General features: G+C 38.2%; 2 protein-coding genes across 2 annotated transcripts; both read right to left on the bottom strand.

Annotated features, from left to right (window-relative positions):
- Positions 1-727: 727 nt before the first annotated feature.
- On the bottom strand, positions 728-5,912 carry LOC112564063. Its single transcript, XM_025238673.1, has 3 exons — positions 5,211-5,912; positions 3,098-4,137; positions 728-2,870 (listed from the first exon to the last, which is right to left on the bottom strand). Exons 1-3 carry the CDS (start codon positions 5,877-5,879, stop codon positions 2,828-2,830), a joined length of 1,752 nt encoding a protein of 583 aa, XP_025094458.1. The 5' UTR covers positions 5,880-5,912; the 3' UTR covers positions 728-2,827.
- Positions 5,913-6,330: 418 nt separating this feature from the next.
- Positions 6,331-15,895, bottom strand: LOC112563854. The gene is made up of 8 exons (XM_025238291.1): positions 14,893-15,895; positions 14,366-14,513; positions 13,732-13,904; positions 12,620-12,679; positions 11,612-11,735; positions 9,296-9,414; positions 7,718-8,978; positions 6,331-7,115 (listed from the first exon to the last, which is right to left on the bottom strand). Exons 1-7 carry the CDS (start codon positions 15,584-15,586, stop codon positions 7,987-7,989), a joined length of 2,310 nt encoding a protein of 769 aa, XP_025094076.1. The 5' UTR covers positions 15,587-15,895; the 3' UTR covers positions 6,331-7,115; positions 7,718-7,986.
- Between the last annotated feature and the right edge of the window lie 6,571 nt (positions 15,896-22,466).

Raw genomic sequence — 22,466 nt, 5'->3', positions numbered from 1 at the left:
TGGACAGCCCGACACTGCACAGAAAGTTCAGCAGTACAGTGGCCATTTTTGTGTTCACCATGGTATGACACTTGTCAACCAGTTTTATGGCGTCTGGTCTGGAGAGGTTACAAGGCCCAACCTTATGGGTCAGTTGTAGCTGGGCGGTCTTGAGCATCTCTACACACGGGCACAGTGTTGAAGGATCCAGCCCAATAGAATGAAGATGATCAACTGCAGTGGGGCAGAAAGGATCAATGATAGGCCAGATTTTATTTACATAGCTACTGGTCTGGAAAATAGAATTTGATATCATCAAAAAGCCAAACATGGCTTAAGAAAGCTATTTCTCACTGCCGTTCCAGTTTTCGTATTGTGAATACTTTCTTGCCATGCATTTCTCACGGCTAAGAAATTACATTTTAGTAGACCTATAAGAAAAAAGCAGGGTGGAGATTTCGGCACTAGCAGACCATTCAGTGTGAATCACTTCTGGCAACTTCATTCTTCATCCAGACCAAGAAGCAAGATGTCATTTTCTTGTTCTGCTGTTCACAGGTGATTTTTATCAAATGTGTTCTGCATAAAAAGAAAAATGGTTGATCCCAAGTAGTGCATATGTTTTACCGACAGCACCAGTTCCCAAGCTGAGAAATGTATACATATATTAATCAGCTATTGTAGGAACCAGACAGTTTTACTAATGATTTCACATACGTTGTAAATATTTTTTCTGATGGTTTTTGTCTTTTTTCAATCCTTAACAGATGTTTTTATTTACGTAAATTTTCTGATATTTGTATTCAGTGGGAATGTTTATAACATTTCATGCACATTTGTCAAACTGTCCAATTTGAAGGTTTACCCTTCTAGCACTTTCCTCAGAAACATGCCTTCACATACCGGCACAGAACATTCAGCAAATTATTGAATGTTTTGCAGAATGTGATTGTGGTATATTTTTCTGTTTTAACATTTATAATGGAAATTCTTTTTTGGAATATGAACACCACTGTAAACAAACTGGTACACACACATTAAATTCAAATATTAACCATTCTTGCAAAAAGGAAAACAAATCACTGAATATGTGTATTTTGTGTTAATTCCAATGTTTCATTAAACAAGTTAACAATGAATTACTACGTTGCCTTATGGGTACGAATGGTTTTGGTCTGAACTGGTGTGCTACACGGACTGAAAGGTAAGGTTTGTGTTTTAATGTTTATAGTCTGGCAATAGCATTCACTCTACTGTTAGGTTAAAACAACAAACAGATAAAAGTCTCCATTCATGAAAGCACCTAGGAAAAGTCACAATAAGAATGAACCTGTTTGACATGGAAATGTGTTTGGGGGAACTAACAAATTTTTCACATGATGAAACCTCTCAGGACAACTTACACATACTAACTCTAGTCTGATGCAGACCATAAGAGTCCTGACTAATTCTTTTTTCTCAAATCTTGTACAGGAAATTTGTTGTTTGATTTAGGGAATTTTAATATCTGTTTCTTTAAACCACAAACTTCACTACCAATATTTTTAGATTCAAAATAGAAACCTCATGCCATTTCTTTCAAGTGCAAAATTAAATTCAAAATACTAATTCAGCTCTTTGAGTCTGAGACAGGCAAATGTCTGGCTCTTCAACAAACATTAAGCCCTTGCTGCCCACCAGTGTTTATCACATTCAATAACTTTTACTACAAAAAAAGGGATATAATCCAGTCATTTAGAGAGGTGAATCTTATGAAAAGAGTTACATCCCTTAACATGATTGCCGAAAAATATTAATTTGAAGATTTGAATTTTTCTGGATGTGCTTTCAAAAATAATAGCAACACAAACGCCCATGCAAAGACAATGATTTTGAATATTTTTTTTAGCTTATTTCTGACACAAAAGTTGTTCTTTATTATGTTTATTCATTTCTAAACAGTGTGTAACCATGAAAGCCAGTACATAGCATATTGGTGATCATCTGTTTTGCTTAAGCTTTTATCAAAATTATTCTTTTTGTATTTTGATAGTAAATGGAAATAAGATCTGATATACCTTATTTTGTTTGGATTAAAAAGAAAGTGTTATTTTATGACAGAATGAGGTAGGAACGATTTCTTTCTCATAGCTTTGAACTTTATTGATAATTTTGAATAATTTTCCTGCCACATTAACACTTTATGATTTTTTTTTTAAAGTTCTTCAAATTTGTGGCCACCTAAGGATCACAATCAAAGGTCAAGGCCTGAACTTAAAATATTAAACTCATAAATTCTGAGCAAAGAAGTGTTCTTTTCATGAGATACAAACCTCAAGAACTGGAAAGAGGTCAAACCACCTTTCCCATGTCACAAAAAGTTAGGTTTTCTGTTATGGTATCACCTTAAGATGCTAGAAGCTCTCACTTCAATCTATAAGCCTTAACCCATCCCCACCCCTAAGCACAATAGTAAATACCACACATTTTTATAATAAAATGATGACAATACTACTCCAGTAATCTGCCTGCAAGCTGAATTACCTGTATGATTCCTTTTAAGGCTAGTCTGAGCATGCCAATTTACTTATTTGTATTTAGGAGAAAATCATGACAGGTATCACAATTGAGATCAGTCTACACCAGTCAGTCTCCCTATACATGTTGTATAGCTCCAATGATCCAATAAGTAAAACAAATTTAACCAGATTTACAAATTCCAACAATAACACATATCTTTAGTTTTCTGCAGGATGACTGTCATAAAACCACAAAACTTTCAGTGCTTTTTGGAACACCTGCTTGTGTCTTCTGTACTCTATGCTCCAGACCGTTCCACTCAGATCTGTGTGTTTGCGGTAAGAAGTTGTCAACAGTAGTTCTGCCTTCTCCTTTGGTTATAATTGTCCCTTCTGTAAGCAAGCACACATATGCACACAATCAAAGGTAAAAGAGGTTAACCATGAATGGCAAGAGTAATCCAAATGCCAAACAAGCAAATATATATCAAAATGTAAATGCTGATATATTTTATGCTTTGTCTGTTTAAAGGTATTTTTGTGCTAACACAGTACATCTGACAAACAACTCACCTGTGCAAGGTGCTATTCTGTGCTAAATCACTGCACCTGTGACTCACCTGTTGTTCCAGATGGTGCTTTGTGTGCCCCTGTCATCATTTCGCATCATCTGATCAGAGGGACCCCAGTCCACTCTATCTTCCTCCCTGTCTGGGTGATTTTGCCTAAAACCCTCTGGAATTTTCTGAGGCTGAAGTTGATGCATCTCTTCCCTTTCAGGCCATCTCTGATTTCTGGCCTCATTTCTGAAGCTTTCATCCCATCTTTGATCCCTCTGTGGGTGTCTCACATTTTCATCCCATCTTTGTTCTCTTTGTGAGTGGCTCACATTTTCATTCCATCTTTGATCTATCTGTGTGTGTCTCACATTTTCATCCCATCTTTGATCACTTTGTGGGTGTCTCACATTTTCATTCCATCTTTGATCTCTGTCCCCATTTCTCACACCTTTGTCCAGTCTTTGATCTCTTTTCCCATCTGTCACATTTTCAACCTGTCTTCTTTCAAATGATGACCACTGCATCTTGGAATGGTGGCAAGGTTCTTCCAGAGGTTTGTGTCCAAATTCTTTTAACATTTGGCTGTGATGGGCAAAATGAAATAGCTGGTTGTTGGCAGGAATAAAGACCTCTACATTCTGGCCTCTCGGCTGAGATGGCTGGTCTCTTTCTCGAGACATTCTCATCTGGGAGGATGCCACATCTTGCCTTTCTTCTGATTCATTTCTTGCTATGCTGACGAAAGAGCGAGACTCCTTATTGTCATGATGATGCCCAGCCCTCTGAAATTGTATCTCTCTTAAGGTGTCCTCCTGATGACATGTTGGCAACATATCTCTCCCCAGGGTCTTTCTGAACAGCATAGATGGCAGAGGGCCCACCTCAGTACCTGCAATATTTTGTTGTGAATGAACAGGAGAGTAAGACTGATCCATGCTTGCTTGATGACCACGCAGTGCTGGATGATCAAGTTCAATCTGACGCCCATTTGATGACCTCCCCATGTTATCATTGCTCCACTGATTCCAAGAGTATGGCTTGTCTGCTCGCTCAAGTCTTGCATTTACTGAAGTGGTTTGAACATCTGTCCTCTGAGCAGCCTGCACACAAGGCATTTGTTTAACATAATATTAGCCCTCAAGTTCTTTTATTCTAATACTAGAGCGTTAGTTATGGCCCCTTGTTTAAATGGCTGAAGGGGACAGAGCACTGTTGTATTTTTGTCTTATCTGACATCTTCCTTGTGTTGGACTTGTGATTGTATATGTTTTTGACGGGCCTGCCATCATGTGTGTGGAGTGTGGTGCCTCTTTATTTCAGTGGCTACAGTTCCCTTTTGACATGCAGACTTGACAATCGGCCCACTTCAGTGAGCTTCATGTCCGCTTGACCTTTGTTGATCAGTGAACTTTTTGCGTGTGCTGGGCTCATTTGTCATTTCAGTGGGACTGGTACCATCTAGTTGGATGTGCTATTTGGAACAGTATTTGCTATGGAGTGAATTCCAGCTTGTATGACATGTTTAATATTTGACCTCCAGATTGTGTTGGGGTGTGTGTCGACGCTGACCTTTGACGTGGAGTACAGTCATTTCATTCTGATGTCAGCTTATTTTCATGTCCCACCATCTGTCAGCTGTAAAGCACCTTGAGCTTGTTCAAAGGGGAGGATAAGGCGATATACAAGGAAACTGTTATTATTATTTCTTCATTCTCTCCCTCTCTTTCTCTCTCTCACACTCTCTCTCAACCCTACAAAAAAAAGTGTTCCCTTGGCTAAACTTCTCTAGACAAAAAATTTACGGAAATTTAGGTGATTCTGCTGGCTGCAAAATCCAAAGTATTCCTCCAAGATGTTCAAAATGCTATAAACTAACATTTAAAAATAGTCCAATTTATGAAAACTATACTATCTAAATTTTTATTCCATAATACAGTCTCAACTCATTATCTCATCAACCTAGCCACTGGCTGCACTTTATGGCAGATGTCCCCAGATGTTAGGGATCATATATCCCCATAAATAGCCTTCCTTGCCCCACACACAATGTTTGTGTTGGATGGATACTGAAGAAAAATCAAGTTGGGACTGCATCTTACCTACAAAACGTGATATTTAAACACATACATATCAAAAACACACACAAATGTGTTCTAATCCAGCATTCTCCTACCTGAAGTCCCTTGTCAGCCATGCAACGGCCACTGAAGCTAATCAAGTCCTGGGCTTTACCATGAAGTCTGTCATGCTCCAGCAGTTGCACCTCCTCTGTCGCCATCAGACCAGTCCTGACAGTGGAAGACGTGCCTGGTCTGCCATACCACGAACCACCTGGATTAACTGCTCCTAAAGATCCAAGATCTGCCATATTCTGCAAGTCAGCACAGACAACTGTGGACATAACTGGTCTGCCTGTAAAAGTGCTGCTTGGATTATCCACCCCTGATTTATAGTTGGCAGCCTTCTGTGACATACTGCTAACAGAAAGAGAAACACTTTGCCTGTCAGAGACTACACTGTTTATATTATCTCCCCCGACTGATCCATAGTTCACATTTTGGGAAGATACACTGCTGGTAGCAGGGCAAAACACTGATCTGCCCGAGAGGCCTCTGTTCACGTTATCTGCCCTGACTGATCCACAGTCCAATTCTTTATGCGATGTCATGCTGACAGCAGCTGAAGCTAGTGGGCTGCTGAAGTTCTTTGTTGTTGACAATCCAAAAGTTGCAGACTGCTGTGAAGTTGTGTTGACAGCAGATGAAACAACTGGTCTTCCTGAGAACATATTGGCTGGTGATAATCCAAAGTTGGCAGCTGTCTGAGATACAGTGTTGATCATACCTAAAGCAACTTTCCCGCTAGAATGTGGACTGGACAAGTTCTCTGTGCCTGAATATCTGACAGTAGGTTTCTGTAAAGTAGCACTGGCTACTGATGAATCCTCCACCTCGCCAAGCACTACTAATTTTCTCTGTCTCCAAACCTAACATGATTTCCTGTTTGTCTGGACTCTTGATGCCAAGCTGATGAAGCTGTTGCAGAGTTGGATTTTCTGCAGACCTATTTTCCAAAAGGCTTGCTGTAACTTCCTTCACTTTAGCCAGAGCTACATCAATCGGCAGGCCCTGCTGAACAAGCTGTATGACAAGTTTCTGCCCAGCTTCTTCCAGTGTCAAACCCTGCTCAGGGACTTCCAGCAAGGAACTCAGCATGTCTGAAGATCTTTGTTGATTTACAAGAGGTGTATCCTTGCTGATAACTTTCTTTTGTGCTTGCTGGAATGTTTCAGATCCCAGCGGCAGCCTGTTTGCTGTGGAATCAAAGACTTGTATACTGGGAGGTTGATGGCTTGTGCCCTCTTGCCCCAGCATGGAAGTTCCATGGCGATGATCCATAATAACCGAGGCATGTCTTGCCTGCCCAGGCTCACCGAGCCTCCCTACAGAATCCTGGTGCCCTGAGAGTGGTGTGTGGAGCCCTGCCATGGCTTGCTGCACTTGCACCATCGCCAGGTCACGAGACTGACCTTGCTGCACCAGCTCTTCAACTACTGCTAGAGCTGCTTCTTGCACTGTCAGTCGGCTCTTAGGGGTCTGCTGCATGGCCGGGTTAAGAAACCCGTGTTGTGCTAACCCTCCTGATGGCAGCTGGTCAACACTCAACACAGCACCAACTGATGACTGACCTGAAAGCCTTGAGACATCCAAGGATGCTTGCTGGCTATAAGCAGGTGCTGCCATGGAAACAAATCTGCCATGCTGGTTGACATCGTGTGAATTTATTCTCGCCATTCCACTCAATGTATCTGGACATTTCTGGCTAGTTAGGGGCACAAGCATTTGATGCCCATGTGTGTTAATGACTGTAGATGCAACATCTGATGATGCTGTCCGAGGTATGGCTGCCGGATTGTAAAATGTCTCTTGCAGCCGACCAGTTCTTGAAGCTATGGACCCCATCAGCTGCTGATTGACAGTCTCCTGCTCTGTCACAAGGCCTTGGGGATGGAAAGAAGTGTCTAGGCTCCGCTTTGACCATTCAATGCCTCTGCTTTTATGTGCCAGTTCTGGAGGAGCTGGAATAATTAAACACATCAGTTTAAATGATGTGCTATCCAAACCAATAACAAAATATTTCTTAAACATGGCATGCAATTAGTGTTGAAATCAACTTAAAGAGAAAATTAAGGAAATGTAAAATTTGCATAAAAGCAATATAAATTAATGCCTTGAGAACATTTATTAAACAATTAATTAATATTCAAAGAAATACAATCCTAAAAATTCGCTGTTGATATATGCTACTATACATAAGATCTATAAATGGTGCCAGCATGGAACTAGCCAAGTTAAGTTTATGGCATGAAGAACCAGTGTAGGATAAAATGATCTCTCTGGTTTAAAAAACAAGTCTACAGGAAGTTTCTTACAATTATTTTTATTGTTTACACAAACCCACTTCTCCTCCTCAAAAGTGTTAAGCTTTAACTAACTTTGTCACAGGTAACCCTGTCCTTCAGTTTTTGTTATAGTTGACATGCATATGTATTGGGAATTGGCATCACAGTCGGTAGCTGAAGTAAATGAATATCCACCTGCAGAATGGATGAAGGCAAGCCACAAAATATCATAACACTAATGAGACAATGTAATGTTTTCCGCAGTACTTAACACTTACCTGGTTTTATAAAATCGTCAATCTGTGCTGATCTCCTCTGCTCTCTGTCCAGCTGCATGCGTGATCTATGTGCATGTGATTCATTTTCACCCCTTCTCCTCCTTCTCTGGATTGCCTCATCAGTTTCTGTTTTCCTTCTTTTCAGATTGTCCACTGTTTTTTCTTTTGGTCTCTCGTTGTTTCTTTTCTTTAGCTCATACTGGATGGCATTCTCTTTTTCCTTCTTCACCAACTGTTCCTCAATTTCCTTGCGCTTTTTTTCCAGAATATCACGCACCTCTGTCCACTGCTGTTTCCCTGCTCCAGAATTTGTATCTTCTTGATATTTGTATTCCTCTGGTTCCAATTCTGTTGGAGAATCGACTTTGTCTCTCTTTTTTCCCTTTCCTCTCTCTCTCTTCTCCTGAGCTATTCTGCTCCTTTTTCACTTCATCTGTATCTGTATCTGTGTCTGCCTGTCTGGGAACTTTATTCTCTTCCTTCTTGTCTTTCTGACTTGATTTTTCTGCCCCAGCTTTCTCTGAACTTTTTTCCTTCTGATTTAATGTTTCTGCCTCAGCTTTCTCTGAACTTTTGTCCTTCTGACTTGATTTTTCTGTCCCAGCTTTCTCTGAACTTTTGTCCTTCTGACTTGATTTTTCTGTCTCAGCTTTCTCTGAGCTTTTTTCTTTCTTGATCATGCCTGTGACTTGTTGACGAAGTGCTCTCAGAAGCAAAGGTGGCCTTTTAATCTCAGAATCTTTGCGCTCTAGTGTTGTCAATGAGCTCTTTGTCTCCTGCACACATGGCAAATCTGTTCTTGCTGGATTTGCTGTTGTTGATGAGCTGACCTCATGTGAGGTTCCACAATTTCCAGGAATAATTCCAATATTTGCTGGGGCAGATGGTTCTGTCAAAGTCTTCATCACCTCTTCTGGTGTAGGAGTTTCAAAATGCTGCTGAGACACTTGTGCATTGGCTATATTTGGCAGTTTGGGTGATATCATGGACTGCATTCCCAGTTCCTCTTTGTAGGATGCTGTCCGTATTTCTGTTGACCCAACTGTAGGCCAGTTTTGTACCTCCCCCAGTGATCCATAGTTTGGGTATCCCAGCCTATGTGAAGATTCATGTTCTGAAAAAGTGGAGTCTGATAAAGGGCAGCTTATTCCTTCTCTCGCTTTTATGTTGTGCACTCTTCTATCAAACGAAAACACATATGGCGTTGAATCTGACTGATCTGAAGGCTGCTCAAGTCTTCTTTTCCACTTCTGTGCCTCTTCTATTGGACCAAAAAAAAATTTTTTTTTTCAAACAAAAGAACCACATAAAAAAATGTGAAATAGGGAGGCAAAGAAATGTAAATAGCATCGTTTCTAGGTAGTATAGTCAAAAAAAATATGGAATATATTTGCTTAGACAAAGCACAAGTAGCGAGAGTCCATCCATCAAAAAACACAATTTCAAATTCAGAATCATAAAGAAATTGTGATGCTCTGAAGAGAAAGCATACAAGCACTACATACATTATCTCAAAAAGCACAAAGATCCACACACATAAAAGATACAGTCAGGGAAACTGATTTTTAACCAACAAACCATTTAGCTGCATATGCATAGCTTTCATGGAAATCTCTCTGTGATCGATCTCCAGTTGAAGACAACTGTTAAGGCAATGCCACACATCCTCTACATTGGAGGTTTCCACCACTGCTGAACTGCAACAAAAAGAGCCAGGATCATTGATAACTTCAAAGAACCTAATCAGTTAAAACTGGAGTGGTTTTGAGTGTCCTCTGTTTAGCAGCTGTAAGTTGTTCAGAGGCAGGGTACTTGGAGTAAATTAAACACATCTGCCAGGCTCTCAGTAAAGTTTGAGTGCTGATCAGCAGCTGTGTTACATCCTGTCTCAATAAAAGGGGAATTTTCTGGTGCACATAATGATGTCCCAAAACTTGCCTTGTAAATATGGCCTGGTGAGCAAATGCTTCTGAAAACAGTTCATGAGCTAATTGATGTGCCTTGTACAGTCCTGCTCTTTTTTTTTTTAAAAAAAAGCTCTGCCATCAGCATAAACAACAGTTCATCATGCCAATCTCAGAAAATAAAGACAAAAAAAAAAACTTGTTTCAGTTCCTGACAGGATATGCTGATAATGCTTGGTGCATGTTTGGTATTATGGTCCTCCACCATACCATGTCTTTACGCTTTGCTCAACAACACCGAAAAGTTGAATGCAACGCTGGCAGATAAGCAAGAAATTCTGAAATGTAACATGTTGACACCCTGTCAATCCTTTTCAGCTGATAGTCCAGGGCATGCATTAGAGCCTGAAAGTTCTTCAGCTGCAAGTGAAGTGGTGTTGCAGAATAAAACACTACTCTGAAAACTGGACATGCGTCCGCCATTTAATCAGAAGAACAGGATCTTAAACAGGAAGTCCCACCTGTTTGCAATGCAAACATCCCAAGCCAAAGCCCTTATCATCTATGAGAGCCTTCAACATTTTATTTTAGAAAACATGCATTAAGGCACGAAGATGGTACAGTCATACCCGCTTATGTGTTTGGGGTTAAGCCAATGCTTCAAAGACAAAGTGAAAAAAATGCAACAAGACCACAAGCTGGATGCAAATTACTTCCAACAGTCGGCAAAAACTGAAACTGGTGCTTCAATTAGGCTTGTATTCCTGGCCTTCTGGTCACTAGCAATGGAAGGCATTTTAGTTGCTGCAAATAAAGAAGCCAGGCACAGATTTGGAAGCTAGTGGATGGCTGGGAAGTAAGGAACATACTTCTACAAATGAGCAGATAAGTACAGCAATAAGTTCTTCCAGAATCTGTTTTCTCTTCCCACTGATTTTAATCCTCTCTAGACAACGGGAAGAGCAGCAGCTTGTGCTCTTAACTTCACACCATGAGGTTGTCAGTCTGAGTCTACCACTTCCCACCTTGAATATGGCTACAACAGCTGTCAATAACTTCAAAGTGTTATCTTGTGAGTCTGTCCTTGCAATTTTCCGCTGACAGAGTGACAGTATATGAAAGAAGTTATCAAACTAGTAAAACATGAGGAAAAATTATGACAAGCTTTCTCAATTTGACTCTTAGATGTGTCTTTTGCACACTGAAGAAAAATACATCCAACTGCAACATGGGCCACTAATTCCTGCCTTTTCTGCAGCACTCATGTTGTATTAAAGTCTGGACTCTTACATCTTCCCAAATGTTTACTGTGTTCAGCAAAATGACCATGTTCGTGCTTAAATGTATTAATACTGCGTTTGGTTGCATGTGCACTCATTCCAATGTCTGTCCAGTTGACAGCTACACTACAGTATCATCTACCAATCATTTGCACTCCATTTCCTGTCTGCTTGTGATACTTGGTCTTCCAACAGTCGTTCTGTAGTTTTGATTGAGAAGAAAGTAAAGTCTGCCAAGTAGACATCAAGATTCTACCAAGAAAAAAACCATAAAATAAAAACCAGGAACAATGGAGCAAACTGTATAACTTCACTTTGCATCAATGAATTGCCCAGATGCTCAGGCTTATATTTGTGCTTCAGCATGATGTTCAGATGAAGCAGCCCACAAAAGAAACATTACAATCTAGAAACGTAGTGCCTTCACATCCACCGAGCTGCTGTAACGTGTATGATGAAGCTATCTGTGAATAGCAGTGAAGAATTTAAGTCAACAATAGTATCTTTATGGTAGCTTATTTTTGGTCTTCCATGTCCAGGTTACTACAAGAAGAGAAATAGCCATCAAATTTTTTTTTTCACATTTCTCAAACTGATGCTGATCCATAATGTATGCCAGCTGTAATGGTACAAAAGCCATACCACTGTAGGATCGAAACTCTTGCTGAAATAATCCAAGCCTGTGTGCAATTTCCTAATCTGTCACTCACCTGATGGTATGAGAGACTTTTGCAATACCAATCTTGATGGCTTTAGGGAAGACAATCCTGAGGGTAAATTCATCAATGCTTGGTGGCAAGTTAATCAGAAACAGGGACCTTTTCAGTGCTGTGCCTGAAACATGAAACATAGTGTACATATCAGTAGACAATGTAGTAAAAATGCCCAAACATTTCGAGCATAGTCCCATAAACTTGATCGCAGCAAGTGGCTGTTTGGCAAAAGTGCCAGCGATGATGGCCAGGGCAGTGAGGTGAGGTCACTGAGTTATTCAAAACGCTGAATATACAGCAAGAAGTAACTGACCAGCATGACAGAAAAGCACTAGCTTTGTGCTCAGGATTAATAAATGGTCCACCTTAATTATTGCAGGATAAACGAAACAGCCATGAAACAGCTGCTCTATGTAGAAAATCTCAGTAGTGTAAATCAAAATTGAATCCATGTGAAGACAGTATAAAGTGACAGCCAAAGAAATCGATCGGCCTTAGTTGCAGCTGAAACTTTCCTTTGTCTTCTTCATTGCTTATCCGGACACCATTCAGTCTGAAAACTTTTCGAACAACTTATACTTGTCTCTTCATTAGAAAATCCAGAATAAGCACACATGATCTGCTGGCTGATATCCATATATACTTACCTTTATAAGTTTTATCACATAAATCCCACAAAATGTTTGCTGAGTAGAAATATATTGCTAGTGGAATATTTCACTTATAGTTAAAGTTTTCATATTTTTTGTTGGCAATTAACAATTTTGGAGAACACTTTTCACAGAAGCATTATTTTTGTTGACCAAGAAAGGCAATTCTGATAGTATCTCCATACAGTGAGTGCTATAACAGACAAACAAAAATCAAAGAAATACCATCTAAACTAACATACTATTGAAAAAAGGTTCTGAAAAATTGAAAACTTTAAAAAAATGGGAAGGATTGAGTAAAAGGAAAAAGAAGATACAAACAACAGACAATAAAAGTGATGATGGTCCACCATACCTGAGATTGATTTGCAGTGCTCAGGCATTTCAGAGTAATCTCTTGTCACCTTGAACAACACTGTGGAGATAAAACAATCTTTAGATTATGTCAGCATTCCTATTAATACAGACCATCCATAAATGTTAATGATGCTTAGTGACTTTTATATGTAAAACAACTACCAGTTGACATTGCATAGATGACTCAAAGTGTAGTGTGCAAACATTTGCATCCACTTAAGTAACAAAAAAATAATGTTTTACTCTGAAACTAAGTAAACAAAAAAAAAGGACTAAATCACATCAGAGCCCAGTAACTAATTTTCATAGGAGTTACACAGAAACAGGAAGACACTGAGCCAAGAATAAGAATTTTTCCAGATTTCTTAAAAAAAAACCAAACAAACAAAACCCAATGTGACAGAAGTACATACATCAAGATAAGTGTATATTGTTTTATTCATTTGGAATATAACGTTATTTTTCTTTCAACAAAAATCATGTTTATTCTTTCCTACATGGTGTATGACCAATACAATCCACTACCTACAGGACTAGACATTGTGATCACAGACTTTTTTGTAATCCTGGTTCCAAAATTATTTTTGCGAAATGCAAAGTAAGCGAAAAAACTGTTTTTGCTTCAGGGAAACTCGTGAAAACTTATTTAAAACTTGTATGACTTTTTTAACTCATTACAAGGTACTAATTCCTAAAATCTGAGTAAACAACATTCCCCCCTCCCCTCTGCTCCTGTCTGCAAAATAAAAACCTTTACAGGCTGACAACACAAATCTGTTATATTTCTTTGTTGTCATGGCTACGGCCAACTGTCAAAATGGAATAATAACTTCTTTAGGTATATTGATGTTCTATGTTCATGACACCACTAATCTGACCACTGTGCACAGGGGAAAATGGATGTCAGGAATTAGTACCTTGTTATGAGCTCAACCAATGACAAGAAAAAGAAATTACTTCGCTGGATCATTTACAGTTCGGAGCATTTTGGTCATCCACTGTTTAAATATGGCTTCTGGACTGCACATATTCAGCTGAATAGTCAAGAATGTTGCACTTTACTTTCAAGCAAAAAAGCACTAGCACGCATCACCAAACTTTGGGACTGACCTTTTTCCTTCTGCCTCTCTGGTGCATTGCCAGCCATATTAGAGCCAGTCTTAAATTCTGCATCTTCTCTTCTCCAGACCTCAAATGCAACAGGATTGCAGACAAACTCAAAAGAATGAAGATGTACCATTAATTGTGGAATATTATGCCTGTGTACCAATATATCCAGCACTCTGCAAAGGAAGGAACCTTAGATGACAGTTAAACAAAAACAAATTAGTAACTATACTGAAATTTGTGAGCATGGAAGTTTTTAAGACATATAACAATACTAATATTGCTGATGATGAAATGAGTCTTATTATGAAGGAATGTTCTTGTGTAAATGTCTGGCTACATTTGTGTTTAGGTTAGCATATCAGCAAAAATGTTTGCCAAAAAATAAAACAGATACTTAGATATTATTCTGATTGATTTCATTCTTGCTACCAGATGCCTAATGGTATAAGTCAAGTAAATAAACATTTTACTGTCATATGTCATGTATATCTGTAGAACTAAAAAATGCACATAAATCAAATGGATATACATTCCTGTAAGTAAATGTTTGCATGTAAATATGCCTATTTAAAGTAACTACCTATGAATTTGCATTTTTATCAAATTAAACTTTGATTAACTTGATTAACTATACCTTTCCTCTGTGTCATCACTCTCATCTAGCTTGTTCTTTGAAAATGTGACTGCCATACTTTCAGCAAGGCAGATGATTTTGAAAAAAGATGTGTTCTTCATATCTTTCAGGTGAAAATTATGAACTCTCACCTGATAGTCACGGACACCTACAAAGAAATGTTTAAAATTATGTTGTGTCTAACTCACAACAATTCATTTCTTTCAGAATCAATATAAGATATGCTCTTTAAATTACATGATTTAGTTGTACTCAATTAATTAGATGTACATAGCACTTTATATATTCATAGGAAACATTACTAGTCATAATAATAATATAAATTCAGTGAAATAACTAAGGCTTTTACACAATGGCAGCAGTGTAGGTGCAATCTTTAGTGGCAGTTAGACTGCATTTATATGCTTACTGCACTTGGATCATGATCATTATTTCTTTATGTAACAATTTTGTTAGTATTAAGTTTTCTACTTCAACTTTTTTTAATATGTTGGTAAATGTTCAACACACACACATAAAGCACTCACTTTCATCACTGCAGCAGACTGGCATCATAAAGCTTTCCACACTTGGTGGGATACGCAGTTCTTTCAGATTTAATTTCTGCAGTCTTTTAAATTCCTTTCTAAGCTGTGATTTTTCTCTATTGTCTAAATCTTTTTCTAATTTGCTTATTATTTCATTTTCTTTCTTTTTCATTACAGACATGCTTTCATAATTTTCCTGTGATGAAAGTCCACCTCTAGTTTTGGCTTCTTGATTACATTTTTCAGGATTAGCATTCCTAGCTTGCCACAGATCTTTAACCCAGTTTTGTTCAGTTTTCTCATCATCTTCGTCGCTACTTCTTTCATCTTTGTGAAGTTTATTTTCGTCTGGTCTAAATACTTTTGATTCTTTCTCGGTTTCTTCAGAAGACAGTTTCTTTTTGCTTGTGTCTTTGTTAAACTCTCTGCAGGAGATATGGCTGGCTACTGTTTTGACGTTGCTCTCAACGTGAGTAACCGAGTCACAAGCAAGTTCTAATTCTAGGGCGTCTAGATCACTGGTATCTTCATCGAAATCATTCACAAGCTCTGCGGGCGTTTCAATGTCTCCCTCCAAGTCCACTCCGTCAAAATCCATCTCAGCAGCAATGGCATATTCATCAAAATCCGAAAGATTTATATCTTTATCAGCCATGTTATCATCATCATCGTTGTTGGACTCCATCTCACTCATTTATCTAGGAAACTTCTGCTACCGTTAACAATTGTCTTGATGCACGATCGTCTTCTACATCACTTGCAACACAATACTACACAGGCCCGAGTTAACCACACGAGCGGCAACAGGGACAGCAACTCAGATCTAGCAACAAATCGTAAATGGGAAAAAAAAAGATTTAACGAGCGTAAGAAAATACTGCGAAAATTAGTTTGAGAGTATTTAACAATGCTATTTTTTAAAATTTCGTAAACTTCGAGTCCGCTTAATCCACACAAGCACCAACAGGGACGACTACTCAGATCTAGCTACAAATTGTAAATCGGGAAAAAAATGATCAAAAGGGAGTAAGAAAACACTGCAAAAATTAGTTTGGGGGTATTTAGTATAATTTTTTAAAAATTTAATAAATATAAAATATCTTAAAATTTTGCTTATTTCTTTAATTTGATCCCTTTTATCGTTTTGAAGCGGTAAAAATGGTGTCTCGTGAACCCCCTTTTTCCATGTAGGCACTTTAATAGAACTGCAAGTATCAGAAGAGACGAAGCAAGTCTTCATTTATAGTTATTAAACGGCGTACGCGCAACTTCTAGCTAGGCAAAGAAGTCCATTTCACGCTTGATGTTTCAGTTTTCAAAACGCCGTTGTTATCTAAATGATGATCTAAATCATAACCAGCTACTGTCCATTACTGGTGTTAGTACAACGTTGTTGCTAGGAAAGCAGTAGGCTGATCTGGAATAAGTGATGAATGAGACGTCTGTCTGAAAAGGTTCGACCTCGAAACAAATTCTGCTTCATGATAGCAAGGAGAAAGATTAAAGAGTGAAAAAGTCTTAGTAGCATTCAGGAAATGGAAGAAGTCATGAGTTTAAGAAACCTTGAAAAAAATAAATGTATCGATAATAAAGATGACATTGATACAAATTGGGTTCTGAACCTGTGGATGGCAAAAAATAAAGATTCAGAAAGCACGGCGATGGAAGTTGGATGTACTTCTGGTGCTGATATTGAAACCGAGGCCAAACCTGTTAGCGAAAATGAAAACAAAGGGAAAAAATATGCTTTGGAATTGGAAGAGGAAAAGATTGTTGAGAAAGGAATAGCAAATGATGGAAAACACAGATCAACAGCAAAAATGGACAGACTATAAAGCAAAAGTGGAGGGTGTAATCCAAAGATTCAATACATTACCAAGATTTCCATTAAGACATACACTTTTTTTTAAAGTCAAGAGTAAGTTACAGATGGTGTAATTGAGAAAATGGTTATATAACAAGAGTTTTAAATTTCATTTTTCTTTAGAGCCTCTGGAGAGGAAGTGTGCAAATTTTGGAGGGCTGGTCACTCAGACCCCAAACCACATTGCTCCAGCCAGTCAGATTGACTCCTGCAATGGCCAGATTATCCCATGTCAAATCATCCCAACACCCCAAGTCAGACTGACCTAAGATTAAAAGATTAATTAATCACCTATGGCACAAGTAGCTGCTAGCACCTGTTTGATGTTAAACCAAATATCTGCAGACATTTAATACCAGATTTAAAAAATACACAAACATAAAGACAAGGCTTTTAGTTAAGGAAAATTTCCAGTGGCGAAAAACATAGTAACACTAATTTCTCTGTAGATGCGCAACTAATATGTCTTGTATGAAAGATTCCATGACTGCATGGTAGACTGAAAGAGGTATAATTGCTAGGATCAGTCTTTTTACCTTTTAAGAAGGGACATTTCCTTCCAGCACTGAATTGCTAATGGGGGGCATAGGGAAGGAGATAATTTTTTGTAAAGCCATTTAAAAAGCTGTGGTGGTATCCCATCTAAGGGATTTCATAGCAACATCATCTGGAGTGAATTACACATAAACAATAGCTTGACACTTCTGCTTGCAGTCCCTGGGGCTGGTATATTGTCCTTATTTTAACCAACATCATCTTTTTTTGTACTTTTTAATTTTTCCTATTGAAGTGAGATGCATGATATTAATGACAAGATTATAAAGCATTCATTGAATACTTGGCCGTTACATTGTTTTTCAGTAGCTTTATGTTTTCCTTCCTTGTTTTATAGGCATATCTAAACTGAACTCTTTTTTTTTTCAGGTCTGTGTGACTATCAAGTAAAAATTCATGATATTACACCCATAGATATAAAGAGTGACAACATTCTGAGTGCTGTTAGCCTGGCTGAAGAAGTGAATTATGTATGCTATAAGAGACACATTCCTGGCAAAAGGCTTTCAAAAGGGTTGGTGTTCTAACCTAGATTTGAGTGTTTTAATGTAATATTGGAGTGTAACAATTTTGCAATGTATTATTGATAGCTTTGTCAAAAAAATTTTTTTAAAGAAACCTGATAAACACTATAGAGATTGAGAGACAAAAGTTGTAAAGAATACTTATAAACTAGTTAATTTATATTTTAAAGCTTGACATATTAAGATTGTTAGTTTTCTGTCAGTTATGTTAAATGATCACATTAAGCATGCTGTAGGTTTAGTGTTCTAACAGGCAAAAAAGCAGTGGGGGTTTTTTTTATCCTTTTTACAGAACTGTGGAATATTATGGTTGAACAAAGTCAGTTGCAAGAGCTGATGTCAAGACTACTCTTTAAACCAATGTCTGGTAATAGTGTTGGTGTGGAAATATGGCATCGAGATACTTTGGATAATGCTATTGTGCCAGGAATGGATGACGATGCATTTGTAACAGAGTGGAAAGGCAGATGTGCAGACATGGAGAGCAAAGACATCAAGAAGATGAAAAGAGACTTTGGCAGCAGAAGCTGCAAGAAGAGTCAATGCAGATAAGAAGTCATCATGGAGCAAGGGAGGACTTGATGAATGTTAGAGGTCAACGACCTAGCCTTGAAGCAAGGGACGATACAGTGGATGTAAGAGACCAACAGTATATTAGGGAAGTCAGGGAGGACATAATGAACATAAGAGATCAAAGACTTAGGCAAGAAGAAAGAGGCATGTTTGATTTAAGATCCCACAGCGTAATCAGGAAACCAGGGATGGTGTGACAGATACAAGAAGTCAACGACCTAGGCAGGAAAGGAGGCACGTGTCAGATGTAAGAGGCCAACAACGTAATCGGAAAGCAAGGAAGGATATGTTGGACACAAGAGGTCAACGACCTGGGCAGGAAGCTGGTAGAGATGGCTATATGGAAATGCAGAAGGCAGAAGAGACAAGAGTTCCACAGAATTCAACTTGAGAAGGTGAGTGAGTGACATTAATGTCACTTGACCCTCTGCATTCACAAGGTTAGGGGCACAGGACCCCTTTGCAAGTATGGAAAATCTGTGAATAACTCTTGAAATCCTCCTCCCTCCCCTCCCCAACTATAACTCTTAATATTGTTGACCATATACAAACAATCCACTATCACTGGGAGAGTAAATCAACAAGTAAGGCTGGCTATCACTAAGACAAAGAGTGAGACATCCCCAGAATGTTAAGTCTGCATTTTTTTTAGCACACTAAAACATTTTGCAAAATTAACTGTTTATTGTAGTAAATGATAAAAATAGATCATTGATAAATATATTTTGCATTTATGGAACTTTTTTTTAAAGTTTTCTTTACATTTTCTAGTGTACTGCATCATTCGCAATTTTCCACAGTATGCTGCAAAGCTTGAGAAAAATTAAATTATTTTTTCACATATCTCATTCATTGATGATTATCATCATCATCATTATAATAAACCCAACACCATTGTACACAAGGGAAACTAATGGCCAAATGGCTTGAATCACAGGATCCAAGCCTGGAGGGGCACACACTAGTTGAAATCCCTGTGGTGCAGGATACTTTCCTCAATAGACCCAGCTGTTGAATGGCTTCTTGACCTCTTATAGGGTTTGGGGAAAGAAGAGCAACAAGTGAGAGATGAGCACAAATCTAACATTTAAAAAAAAAAGCTGATCCCCAGAAAATTGCAATCTCTACTGCCTCTTCCCAGTGGCCTGAATGTTGGGTGGCTCAACATACCATTTTGCACACAGCTGTCACTGCTAATTGCTAGTGTTTTGAACAGTTACACTCATTCATAAAAGTAATTTTATACAAGAACCAAAAATATGTTGAAATAAATTAATTCTTTTTTAAAGTGATAGTAATGTGAACTTACATGTATGGTTATAAGCCTAATACAATTGGTTTACCTTTTTTTTTATTTACAGAAATGCATCAAGTCGACATGACAATAGATATTAAGGAATTTGATTTGAAATGAGGTCATCTGTACCATTTTCCCCCATTTTCAAAAAGTTGATGCCAGATTTGTGTATATATGTACATAGAGAGAGGGGTGTCTACCTAGGGGTAGTGTGTTATACCTCAAGTTCCTCTTTAAATTATCTGTATGAATCAATTTGTTTTATGTGTTATAGCTGAAATGTTATATTTTCATTTGAGAGATATTTGATATTATTGTTTTGAGTACAGGAGCAAATTATTACATAGTTGACAAGTGGCACTTTGCACATTACATGTTTCAATTCAATTCAGTGCATAATCAAAACTTCTTGAAAACATTTCTCATGTCTGTGGTGTACACAGCATGTTTCCTTTCTTTTCCAAGCTTCTGGTAGCTTGGCATACTTCCTGCCTTGCACACATATACTTCTAGGGCTGTGGTACTAGACGTGCATATCCGTCTAGCCTAGAATGCAGGCATCCATTTGGTAATTCTGCCAGAAGAAGCAAACCTACCTTGTTAATATGAAGCTATGACAAAGATCTGACTAATTTTCCATTCATCCGCGTTAATAGTGCCAGGAAGAGAAGAGTTGATGACCAAAAGATCCAAGCTGATGTGAAGAAGCAATAGCCGACGGTTTCATTCTTCTTGCTTCTATTGTATCATTCCCTGAACATTTCTCTCTGTTTACAGAAATTAGATGTGAGATGCACTTGAGAGGCAAATTGAGTCCCCCCCCCCTCCAAAAGGATTTGATAATGTGCAATTTATATTGCATGTGATCACCCTCCGGAAAGTGCATACTCTCAATGCTTAAGACAAGGACAGCATACAAACAGCTGATGAACAACAATACTGACAAGTAAGCAAAGACAAACATAGAGGAATCAGGTAATAATAATTGAGAGCAGGTTACATGAATCAGCAGAGGTAAAGAAGCAGGTGGACTAGTCAATAGACCAAGAAAAATGATAGAGTAAGAAAATAACTTGCATTAAGTTTTATGTAATGCTGATGAAAGTGATTTGTGTAAATTTCTACATTCTTAAAATGTGAGTAAAAAGCTTGTTTCTTACTTGCAGGAATTTCCTGCTTAGTTTTTTGTTACTATTCTGTTGAGATAAGGAAATTTTATGGTTGATTACTTTCAAAATGCAAAAGTGTTCTGTTAATGGGAAGAAAGGAAGATCCAGTGCAGGTTAAAGTATGACATTTTTAGCAAGCTCTTCTAAGTAACACTGTAACAGCATGGTGTAAGGCACACTTAGCATGTTGAATGATATCATTGATGCCTCTAAATTTAGCTGTAACAGGTGATTTAATTAGTTTAACAGACTTTTATTCTTTAAAGTTATGAAATTCATTTTGGATGTTACTTTCGTTGTTTTGTATTACACCAGTTGGCAATTCATCTTAGACTGTCTTTTTTTAAGCTTCATTGAAAAATGAAAGAGAGAGAATGAACAAATGGAACAGAAGAGACCTCAACCTTAAAATGACTTGACAGAAACATGGTTTGAAATGAAGTGTCAATGTTGCATTTCAGATGTAATTGTGCCTCATTGAGGAGGGAGGGGGTGATGAATGATCCCTGTAGCAATTTACAGTTTAAGTTTCTGTTCAGGCAGCTTATTACCTGTGTCGGGAATCGAGTTTAACAATTTTTGTTGTTGCAAAATACATCCAGGCAAGATGCTAAGAATTGTTAAGATGCTTTCTAAGAGGTGAAAAAAACAACTTAGGGGTTAAAAAAAAAGTGATCAAATCTGTAGAACAACCGCTTACTCGAAAGGTAACAAGTTTTATTTGTTCATGGAATTTTAACGGCCAAGAGACCAAGTACGCTTTATATTTTCTTTTGTTAGAGTTCAAAGCTTACGTGATGGAGCCAATGATAGAGCCTTCCGTAGCACGGAATTTCATGTGTGACTTATAGGAACAGGACTCGGCACGCATGAATCCTGTTTTCAATTATGAACTGCCAATCATTCAAATTTCTTTTTTCTTGGGAATCTTTTTAGTCGCCAACCCCCATTCCTTCTCGTGGGACACTTCCGCGACATGATGTTTCATTTTCAGAAACTGTTGTGAGTTTTCCTTGACAAGCGCCAGACACGCGATCCTACATCAAAATAATTAAGTGACTGCTTTACTACACTCATCATTTCAAAAAACAAAAAACCGCGCTCATTGATCAAAAGACTTAATGGTGTGCACACACGCATACACACGTACCAATCTTATGAAAAAAAAATCACTACTAATTTAAATGTTAATGCGTTTATTGTACTTTATATTTTCTTAACACATAAGATATACCTTGAGCTTTTGTTGGCTCCTAACGTGACCATCTCAACTCGCAACACCACCAGCGCTGGGGAAGCTCACAAGTGCAAATGCTGGTCATGACAAATGAACAAAAAAATTGGAAACCGAAAACGAGAACGGAAACTATTTCTGCAAAAGCTAATTATCCCGAGGCCATAATATATACATTACAAAACAGACTGGAGGCGGGCGGGGCAACGAGCGATGATCGAGTTTCTGACCCTGAGCAGAGATAGGAGTTCATATCATGTCAGCAATGAACGGGTTAGTTGACACTTAGCAGCTTGTGTTACATACTTCCTTATGTAATGCGCCAGGCGACGGTGTCTGAGGACTCCCTACTTTCATT

This window comes from Pomacea canaliculata, linkage group LG1, assembly GCF_003073045.1.
Source record: "Pomacea canaliculata isolate SZHN2017 linkage group LG1, ASM307304v1, whole genome shotgun sequence".
NCBI classification, from domain to species: Eukaryota; Metazoa; Mollusca; class Gastropoda; order Architaenioglossa; family Ampullariidae; genus Pomacea; species Pomacea canaliculata.
The sequence above is the reverse complement of the archived record's forward strand: the minus strand, read 5'-3'. Positions and strand labels throughout refer to the sequence as shown.